Raw genomic sequence first — 11,140 nt, forward strand, 5'->3', positions numbered from 1 at the left:
GGAAATTAAAGAGAAATTAAATAAAAAAAATAAAGAGAAAAAAAAATTTCTCCGTGTTGTTTAAATAGGTTATTAAAACAGAAAGAGAGATATAATTTATTTTTTAAAATAAAAAGAAAAAATAACTTTATATCCTTTCTTTTTCTTATGTCTATCATATTGTGCAAGGATATTTAAGTATTTTATAGCAATTTCTCTTTATTATTCTTTATTTTCCATCAATTTGAAGAGAAATGTTATGGTTTAACTACAAATGAGTTAAGAAATGAGATTTCTTCTCCTTTCTTTTCTTTATTTGATATCCAGATAAGAGAATTAAGAGAAATTAAAATTTTTTTCTTTTCTTTTCTCTTCATTTCCCTCAATCCAAACAAAGGGTAATTAAAGTGGTCTTCATGGTACTTCCTCAAGTTTTTTTCCACCTTCCAACTTCAAGAACACCAGTTTGGCCACAACCTGAAATCATAAGAAGGACATTTACTGAATCAGGTTTCTCAACAGCTGCTTCCATAACATTAAACAAATTCTAATATGATATCCCCTTCCTTAGCTTAACCACTTATCATAGCAGCCCAAGTATGCTATAGAGACAGTAATATGACTGAAAAATATTCTTTTATTCATATGAAAAATGATATCATCATGACACAATTTATATCCAGGTTGAGAGTATTCTAGATCCTACTGGACTATTCTATTCTGTACAATTTTAGCTCTAACCACCCATAACAAATTTGCTAGCTGTCTAACAAACTTGGGACAGCTGTGTAACAAATTTAGGCAACACTTGCATTTGCTGAATAATATATCTATAATTTTTTTTAATTATAATATTTAAATATATAAAATAAATTATTTTTTTAATATAAAATAATATATAATTTACAGGGTGGGTTATGGAATTTAGGATAGGGAGACCTTCTTTCTATCTCCACCCTGCATAAATATGAAAATCTAAGAAAAAGTTTGATAAAAATGTTTAGTTGCGAAGTAATCCAAACGGGACGATTGCTATCCCTAAACATACTAGAAAGTAGCACAACCTCTGTTACACATGTTGTTAAATAAGAGTATTAATCCCGTGAATATCTGAATCACAACCAAATCTAATTCCATGAGAATGAATTTGTATACCTTTCCTAACTCCAATTGCTTCATACATAATACCGCCCTGATTGGTTCCCATAATTGTGATTGAATCAGGCAAAATCCATGTAGACCTAATCAGGGAAACCCAGTTATGCGAAACCCACAAGCATCACATTTCAGGAAGCAGCCCTTTTGGCATTTTCACAAATAGGTTATGCCCCATATCTAGTTGATGACATTTTACATAAGCATCGCTGTTTGTGCAAAGATACTAGAGTAAAATGGCGATTTTATGATATGGGTGTGGATGATTTGGGAATATTGGAGATTGGAAGCCTTGGCACAAGCTTTGGATATAATATAGGTAAATTTTAAAATTACCCTTGCATTGAATAATTTTCTTTGAATATATATATATATATATATATATATATATATATATATATATATATATATATACATTATAGCATTGCAATCTTGATATTTTAGATTTAATTTATAAATTTTATATTTTTTTATAGAATTCGATTAAAAAAATTAAAAATTACAAATTAATTTTTATGCATATCAAATTTATGAAGTGTAAATTTATAAAAGAAAATTCATATAGAATACTAAATATACTATTACTTGAATTGTAAATTATGTTTGTGGAGAAATTATTCAGTAAATGCGATATACATACATCATCTCTCTAAAAGCATAAATCTTAATTCTCTAAAATCAAGGAAAAACTGATTTTTACTCTCTAAAGGAGCACTAAAGTGCTCCAAGTGTATATAATAATTCTCCATGCTGGTGAGGCTTCCGTCATTTTTTTTTTTCGTCATAGAGCTTTTGAACAGAAACTATTAAATGGTTGCTTTACAACGATAGAAAAACAAGCACAAATTTCTAATGAGAATTGGAAAAAAGAACTCCAAACCCCTGCATGATTCATACTTATTACATGATTGCTTCTCTTCCAGCGCGTGTGTGTGTCTATATATATATATATATATATATATTGCAAAGAATAATGTTCCTCTCATGCACTGCAATGAAGCATGTTGTTTCCTGTTCCTGAAAACACAAAGAATTGCAATCCTTTTCATTAGAAGATCAAACTCAAAACAGTCAAATAATCAATGGATTGGTTGTTTCTTTACAAGAAAATTTCCCCCAAAAAAAATGTAATAATTAGCCCAAAAATCAGAATGCTAGAAAAACAATTACTGAAAAAAAATGGAGAAAATGGACAATTGGGTCGAGGAATGACAAAAATTAATTCCAAGACACATGTACAAAATTTCAAACAGGGAGAGAACAAAGATCTTCCAAGACTTGTCTGATGTTAGGTCTCTCATTTACAGGGAGAATACACCTTAGCGATAAAGCAAGCAAATCATCCATTGCTTTCGAGGGTTCTTCTCCACCTGCAAGATCTCTGTCAATACAGTCCATCCGTCTACCTTCTTGATCACACAGCCGAACCCAATCTGTAAGATCAACTGCTCCTGATTGTCCTGATATTATGTCACCAGCACTTCTTCTGGTTAACAATTCCATCAAGATCACTCCAAATGCATACACATCAGCCTTGAATGAAGGGACCGTTTTAGATGCACTTGAGAGTTCTGGAGCACAGTATCCCAGTGCTCCCAGATTCAAAATCTGCTCTGCAAGGCCAGCAGGCGTCATCAAGCGGTGAAGACCATAATCGGTAAGACGAACATTATAATCAGGACCTTCCAGAAGTATATTTGTTGGCTTCAAATTCCCATGAAGCATGCCTCTATCATGAATGTACAACAGAGACCGAGCAACATCAGCAGCAACTTTTAGTCTTTGGTTGAATGATAACAGCGAGTACCTCCGAGGTGTTGTCTCTGTGTAACATATATTGATGAAATAAAAACATAGAAAAAAGCTTGCTGAAAAAATCAGAAACATTCCTCCACACAATTTATAATGTGTAAGTGAAGATGTGAAGACCACTCCTTGGGCCACAGGTTTTCTGGTTTCAGCCATGACATGCCTAACGGTTAGCACTCCAGAAAAATATTAACACGGTCTAGTCTCCTTGAGTACCACTATAAATAATAGATTCATTAATCACTCGAAGTTCTCCTTGAAAAGGTGTTAATATGACAGTATAAAAGTGATGCCCTAAGTCCCACATTATGAAGGGAATATCGATATTCCCTAAGTCCCACATTATGAAGGGAATATCTATATTTAATGGCCTGTGTGAACTGCATCAAACAATCAAGGATTAACCTTTGGATTACATGATTCAGGTCCAGCCTTGCCTCAGTTGCTAGTCCACATGTACTAAGGCTGTGACAACTATATTCTAATACCAAGGTTATAACTATTGAATGAAAAGAGAAGGAAAGGATGTAAAAACTGAAACCAATGCCATTCTTGTAATGTTTGCAATTGTTATCATCAATATAAACTCTGGTCCTAATCCCATAAACCCCATGCCTATTAAGATGACATGCTATTCTAAAACTAAATGCAAAGGGCACATAAGACCCACGAATTTCTACACATGTAAACCTACATTACCATTCAGACACCTAACTTCACAAAAACCAGAATTTGCTGCCACACACCAGGAACATTCCAAAGCTGAAAGAAATCCATGTCCAAGCTTAGACATCCCAAACTATAATTCTATCTACATTCTCCCAGTTAATGACCTGATAACTGGCACTGCTAATCAAATGACCAGCGAACACCACATTCACATAATCTATGTGTGCGATTACATCAATAAATTAAGCATCATAGTATCGCATATCCACTTTTCCAACAGAATATGAGAAGCAGCAGAAAACTCTTATCTGCATAAAATTTTTGTAGCACCCCTCCTAAACCAAATTGATTTCACTTAATTGGCACATTCAGGAATTAAAATCTTAATCTTCATGTAAATCTTATTCAAACCATTTCTCATTACTTCAATCTTAGTCATTGTCCCCCAAAATCCATTCTTTTTAGAAGCCATTAGTCTATATAATAAAAATCAGCCATTTGCCCAACAGAGTGTCACTCATATAAATATTATTTGCCTTCTTCTCCTGAATTAAGGACTTAAAACAACAGAAACAACTAAGTACCAAATAAGTTTAAAAAAGAAAATATGACAACTAGGAATTCCCAAATAGGTTTACAATGTCACATGATGAAAGGGAGGACATTGCTCTCAATTGAAAGCTACAAACTCCCCTTGTATATCTGACTAATTACCACTTATGAACTAAACATACAAAATTCCTGAAAAAGCTGGCTAATTAATTAGATTATATTATTATAATAAACTTTATATATGAAACTAGTCTTCTTATCTGAACTACTTGGTTCACTCATACTGGTTACTATTGATTTTTAAAGATTAGGCTAGGGTCTATAGAACTCAAGCATTAGGGCTAAAAGGTAACTTTGCAGATCTGATTACCTTGAGAAAATCCATTTAAAAGAAAGCAAAAAAAATTAAATTACAAGCCTCACACTGGTAGGATCTATGACTTACTCATATCAAGAAAACCTCAGATTCTTATCCAACTCAAAGACATAATTGCTAGAAAAAAAAAACTAATTAATATGCATTAAGAGTTTAGGGTTGTTTAGTATCACTGCAGTTTCTCTTTTTTTTTTTTTTTTTTTTCTTTCATGTAAAAGAATAATAAAAGACACGCACACACAACTTGTTCATTTACCAAGCTGCATTGTTGTTTTTTCAATCTTCAAAAACGTTTTCAAAACACACAACAAAAGTTGAAATCTTGGCTTCATTTCAATCATTGACTTCTTATAAGAGCACACGAAGGCACACTTCCCCCCACACCCCCAACCCCGCAACACCCCCCCCCCCCCAACCTCTTTTTTTTCTCTTCCTTCACTCTCAATTTCTCTGATGATTTCAAGCAAAGCTCTCTCTCTCTCTGGAGGTTGAAGAAGGCTAGTGCGCATGAATGAAACAGTTATTAACAACCAAGATACTGAAGCCAATCCAAATTCAGATAATTTGTGAAATTGCTGAAATACTCCTGATTAATAAAAATAACACCGCTACATTAGTGTGAATAATAACATGCTAAAATCATTAATTTCCAATATGGAGTTCCTTTGTTGTTTGCATGACAAGAAAGCCCAGTATGAATGAAGAGGTTTTGAGGCAACTGATGGAAAAAAAGCCATGATAGTATCAAAAATATGTAGTGTCTAGATGTAGGTTCCTACTTAATCTATTCTGGAGGTAAAACTAACCAATCCATAACAAGGGCAACAACCAGGACCAGACATTCTTTTTGTTGGTTACATTGTTTGGCTGAGACAATGTAATAAAGAACCAAATTATTGGAAAGAACCAAATTGTTGCAAACTTCAACAGTAGACTATGCATAGATATATAACAATTCAAGACTAAACTAGAAAACATTCAAGTTGCAGACGGCTAGGTTCAGCAATGTGCCACATCATGGTCTTAGTATTCCATGAATATGCAAATATCAATTGTGCCATAAAAGCTACAAAAATATGAAAAATGAAATTTTTAATAGTATATCTTGTAGTAAAATAAATTGTATTTTGTGTAACAAGTTCAACTAAGGTACAACCTGAAGTTTATAAACCCCGACATGAATAGGTCTTAGAACAAGTGTTGCCATGACTTACCTAGCTCAAAAAGATGAATAAGTTGAAAAACCATAAAACAGCCAAAATGCAGCAATAATGTAATTCCTTTTCATTATACCTCCTACTGAAATTTTCAAGATAATTTTAAGCAAGCAAATTATGACAAGATAAATACAAAAAGTTAGAAGGAAATAAAAATGCTTACCATAGAGATGTAGGGCCAAGCTGTCTCCATGAATATAGTCTGCTAGAAGAAGTCTCTCCTGCTCTCTAGGGCCCCAATAATAAGCTCGCAATGGAACAATATTTGGATGCTTTATAGATCCTATTCTTTTAACTTCCTTAGCAAATTCTTTCTTATGTTTAACCAGTCCCACCCGCAACCACTTCACAGTCAACATATGTCCGCCATCTAGAGTTGCTTTGTACAGAGTTCCATGGCTGCTTCTGCCAAGAACTTCAGCTGGAGCTCGAGATAACTCCTCAGCAGTAAATGCTAGTGAAGTATCAAGGAAGAATAGTTCTCCAGCCAACCGATCTGGTGAATAGACATCTAACTTCACAGATTGTTCGCGTGGCTCAACAAAACGGGGTGAGGAAGTCAACGGAGAGCCTGGGGAGGATTTCCTTCCAGATGTTGTGGGACAACTCTCTAGCACATTAGGATTGAAAGGCGCTGAGATGGCCGCCACACCCCCAGGTAAATCATGCTCAACAATTTCATTTGGAAACTCTGTCTGCCCAGATAATGACCTTGAATTTGAAGTAAGCAAGTGATCATTTGAAAAACTCAACGAAGTTGGTGCGCGGTGAACATTTGATTGGAATTTGAAAAGAGAAGATCTTGTAGATCTTTCAACCTTAGCATCTTCCACTGTAGTTTGGCCTACAAATCCACTTCTTCCAAGAAATTCTTTTTGCTGCACTCGGTGATAGGCCAATAAAACCAAGATTGTAAGAGTAGCTACAACTACACCAACAATTATTCCTATTGTAACACCACGTTTTGAACTGTGATGTTTACCATGGGCAGGAAGCTGATCTGGAACAGAATTTGTTGATGGCAGGCCATCTGGAAAGACCAGCAATGAATTTCCAGGATGAAATGAAGAAATGTCAAATTTTCTTCTCAAGTTTTCCGGAACAGTGCCACTTAGATCATTATAGGATACATTGAATCCAATTAGGCTGGATGGAAGCTTATCAGGGATTTCACCCTTAAATTTGTTGCCAGATAAATCAAGGTACTGCAAGTAGGCAAGTTTACTCAATTCAATTGGCAGCTCTCCTGATAAGCCGTTGTTTGAAAGATTCAGCAATTTGAGACTTCCCATGTTACCTATATCTGAAGGCAACCCACCTGTCAAGGAATTGTAGGAAAGATCAAGAGACTCCATCTTTGGATAAGAAGGCAAAAATAACAATTCACCCACTCGTGAGCCTTGCAGTGGAATTGGTCCTGTAAACTGATTTCTTGAAAGATTCAGGTTTGTCAAGGTCATTGAAGTAAACAAACCACTTGGAATAGGCCCACTGAGTTGATTTAAACTGAGATCAATTGCAGATAATCCTGGACTATCCCCCAATTGAAGGGGCAAATTACCTTCTAGGGAATTATTTCTAAGAATGAGTTTGCTTAATCTAAAAAACTGGGAAGTTAAGTTTGGCAAACTTCCTGACAACTTGTTTGAACTCAAATCAAGAACCTCTAGAGTGGCTTCCCAATACTGCATAACAGACATGTCAGCAGAGAGATTATTTCTACTCAAATCCACAACTGTACATCTCTTAAGAAAAGTGGGCAAAGGACCAGATAAACCATTCGAAGAGAGATTCAAAATATTCAGAGTTGTAGAATTAATTCCAGGAATAGAATCTGCAAATAGATAAATGCTTAACATCAGATAGACACCCTACAGCTATAAGTCAGCCGCAGATGAACTAATTACTTGTATAGAACGTGTACAGATATAAATGTTGAAATATCAGACATAGCAGATATAGGAGAAGTCATGATGGAAGAAAAGAATCTAGATGCCCACAGCCATTTAACTTTTGATAGCGTTCAACACCAAACGTCAAGAAATGTTTACCTTTTATTCAGGTTAGTAAAGTAATTCCATGTGAATCTGTATCCTCTTTTCAAGTCCTTTGAACTCTTTGCTCTTACCAAAAAGATCTAACTAATTAGATTGTGTAAATACGTATAGAAAGCGATGGAACAAAGTTGATGATCAAACACTACACGTAAATTTGTTCCAACTCAAAATTGCAACTTAATGTATTGAAAATTTTTACGATGCTAACCCACAGACTATACAAATCTATCCCCGTCTTTGGAAAGTGAACATTGTTTTGCCCACGCCAATCCTAACCCTAAAAATAGGCAAGTCAGACAAATCATAACAAATAAAGTCACCTTCAGAGGGGGAAAAAATCAAACCAAAAAAGGAGGAAGAGTCAAATTCCAGGATCTCTGCATCAATCAAACCAGCAATTTTAAATAATAATATCACATTTAAAAATATATATAGCCTTAAAATTACTTGAAGTTAATCATAATTATTACTTCAGTTGACTAGATAATCCAATCAAATTCTAACAAAAAAAGAAAAATCTGCACATGCAACAATTCAAAAACACAATTATTACAAACAGAAATGAAGATTTCACTACCTGAAATTCCATTGCCACTAAGATCCAATTCTTCAATTGGCATCGACCCATTTAACAATTCCTCGCGAATAGCCCCAAACAACTGATTATTCCCCAATCTCAATACCCTCAAATGCAGCATAGACCCAAATGAAGGTAACTCCCCATTAATCGCATTGTTACTTAAATCCAAAACCTCCAGACTCCTAAATAATCCAATCACCTCTGCTTTCAAAAACCCACCGGTCAAACTATTTCTGCTGAAGTTGACAAAATGCACCGTATTAGCCAAACCAGACACGTTCTCCACACCAAGGCCACTAAGCTCGCCATAAAACTCATTATCGCTCAAATCCAAATGGTCCAAATTAATCAATTCACTTAACACCTCGCGAACATTGCCTCTAAGCTTATTAGAATGCAAATCCAATACCCTCAATTGCTGCAAATTTCTGAACGGGACTGGCAACCCAACCGGAAATCCACCTTCAAAACCATTCGTTGACAAATTTATGTACTTCAAGTTCCACAACTCAGAGATCCGACCCGGGATCGGCCCAGAAAATTGATTGTCTGACAGATCCAAGTGCTGGAGTGAGCTCATGGAACCCAATGTGGGTACAAGTCGACCCGTGAAGCGGTTACCAGAGAGAGACAAGTTCTGAAGGGACTTAAGGTTGAGCAAAGTCGAAAACTTGAGGTCACCGGAAAGACTCAGGCGGTCGAGGATAATGCCGGTGACTGAATTGGCAGTCGAATCGCAAGTGATGCCGGGCCACGAGTCGGGGCAGGAGCTCTGGTTGGTTAGATTGGATAAGTTCCATGCTGATATGATTCTATCAAGCGGGTCGTACTGGATACCCTTCTTGAACTCAAGTAACGATCGGAGCTCCAATGGATCGGACTGAGAAGCTGAAGGAGTGAAGTAAAAGAGCAAAGAGAGAGAGCAGAGAAACAGAACGAAACAACCGAGACTCATTTAGTGAAAGAAGAAGCAGAAACGAAACACTCTAATGATTCATTTCAGAACTCGAAACGCTAGAATGCGAAATCAGAAAGAGAGAGAGAGATGGAGAAGGGCTAGGGTTTTTCTTTTCCTCTGTAGAGAGAGAAAGGAAAAGGTCCGTTAAAAATGGCGGTTTAGAGGTCAGGTGGAGAGTGTTGATTGGTGACACTGTGAGAGTGAGTAACTACAGACTGTAAAGCAAAGGACAACCTCCCCTCTCTCTCTCTTTATCCCTTCCTCCGTCACTGTTACTATACAGCTCCCTTTCAAGGGCCCACGCACGTTATTTTGACGGCGTTAAGGTGTTTTTTCTTTAAAAAAATTGAAATGGTTAAGTATTTATGTAATTGGTGGAGAGACTTCCGCAATAGGTGATCCAGCTCATCTTCTGCTGTGTTGTTGGACTGTAATCATACTTTATTTCTACTTGTAGCAGTCGAAAATATCTTCCTGGAGTAAAGGTAAGGCAGGGCCGGCTGAATTCATCCAATTTAGAAACTGAAATTAATTACAATCTAAATGAAATCATTTAATTTAAACTTGTCTGATTCTATATTAAAACTAGGTTTTTATATAAAAAAAAAAAAATCAGATCACCTCTAAGTAAGGATAGGTTTAAACTTCAAAGTTCGCTAATTGAGACCAAAATCAATTAGTAATTTAATGGGTTTTAATTGAATTAAAATTTAAATTAATAATTTAATTTAATGATTTGATTCAATTTAAATAATAAATTTAAAATATTTTAATTATCAAATTATCTTAATTAATATTAAAATAAAATTAAATCCGCTCCAGTAGAAATTGGCATGTTAATTTTTATTATTAGTGTTCCGTATGATATTCCTTATTTTTATTATTTAATTAATAAGGAAGGAATATCAATTTTTTTTATTATTTGATTTTTTTATTGATCACTAATTTAAATATATAATAAAATAAAAATAAAAATAGGCCATTGAATTATTGTATATAGAAATGTTAAATATGCATCTGAAAAAGAAAGGTTCTGCAGTTTATATCATCGTTTGCTGGCGAATTATAATGTTCTACTGTGGAATCTTACACAGAGCTACCTGTTTCAAATAACTATACCATCTTGGAGTTTTACAGAAATTAGAAAAATACATGAAATGCAAACTCAGCATAAATTGCACATACTATAATGGAAAATTTTTTTCTTTATATAAAATAAAAAATATAATTCTATCAAGTGAGTGATATATTTTCAGCTATTAAATTAATATATATAAATATATAAAATTATACTGAAAATATATAATATACCTGAAGAATCATAAAGAAATACGTAGAAGTAAGCATTCGGTTCAAATTAAATCGAGCCAAACTGAATTAAGTCATAAAAATTGAATTAAATATTTTAGAAATTAAATTGAACCAAAATGGATGAAAAATCAAATCAAACCGAACCACTCTATTTCAGTTCAATTTGGTTCAAGTCGATCGGTTTTGATTTTTAATTGATTTTTTAATTTAGACTTATTTTGAAGTTATTTGGTTTTAATTTTAACCTTGATTTGAACCTAATAATCATTAATCAATGAAATTAAATAATTTATATATATATAATTACATATAATTCATAAATCCCCATAACAATAAATCAATTCAAAAATCAATAAAACTATTCAGTTTGATCCGGTTTAATCGATTTTTTTCTGTTTAAAACTGAACAGAACCGAAATAACTTAAATTTTTATAATATAAAATCGAACCGAACCAAACTAAACTGAAATATTTTAA

The 11,140-nt window shown here is 34.2% G+C and overlaps 1 protein-coding gene across 2 annotated transcripts; it reads right to left on the reverse strand.

The window, feature by feature from the left end:
• Positions 1 to 1,701: 1,701 nt before the first annotated feature.
• Positions 1,702 to 9,582, reverse strand: LOC110664193 (probable inactive receptor kinase At5g10020). 2 transcript variants are annotated; one of them, XM_021823766.2, is made up of 3 exons: positions 8,392 to 9,582; positions 5,921 to 7,591; positions 1,702 to 2,151 (listed from the first exon to the last, which is right to left on the reverse strand). In XM_021823766.2, the coding sequence occupies exons 1-3, from the start codon at positions 9,347 to 9,349 to the stop codon at positions 2,117 to 2,119; spliced, it is 2,664 nt and encodes an 887-aa protein (XP_021679458.1). In that variant the 5' UTR covers positions 9,350 to 9,582; the 3' UTR covers positions 1,702 to 2,116. The 2 variants fall into 2 exon arrangements, with proteins under 2 accessions (XP_021679458.1, XP_021679456.1); XM_021823764.2 differs by lacking the exon at positions 1,702 to 2,151 and adding an exon at positions 2,153 to 2,957 and having other exon boundaries at positions 8,392 to 9,581.
• Positions 9,583 to 11,140: the final 1,558 nt, after the last annotated feature.

This window comes from Hevea brasiliensis, chromosome 7, assembly GCF_030052815.1.
Source record: "Hevea brasiliensis isolate MT/VB/25A 57/8 chromosome 7, ASM3005281v1, whole genome shotgun sequence".
NCBI lineage: Eukaryota > Viridiplantae > Streptophyta > Magnoliopsida > Malpighiales > Euphorbiaceae > Hevea > Hevea brasiliensis.

Bases quoted from the DNA above. Each gene is read 5' to 3' on its own strand.
- LOC110664193 (XM_021823764.2), bottom strand. From the start codon at position 9,349: ATGAGTCTCGGTTGTTTCGTTCTGTTTCTCTGCTCTCTCTCTTTGCTC. The intron at 7,592-8,391 runs GTAGTGAAATCT...ATCTATTTGCAG, and splicing joins TAGTGGCAATGGAATTTCAG to ATTCTATTCCTGGAATTAAT. The intron at 2,958-5,920 runs GTAAGCATTTTT...TATGTTACACAG, and splicing joins CTTGGCCCTACATCTCTATG to AGACAACACCTCGGAGGTAC.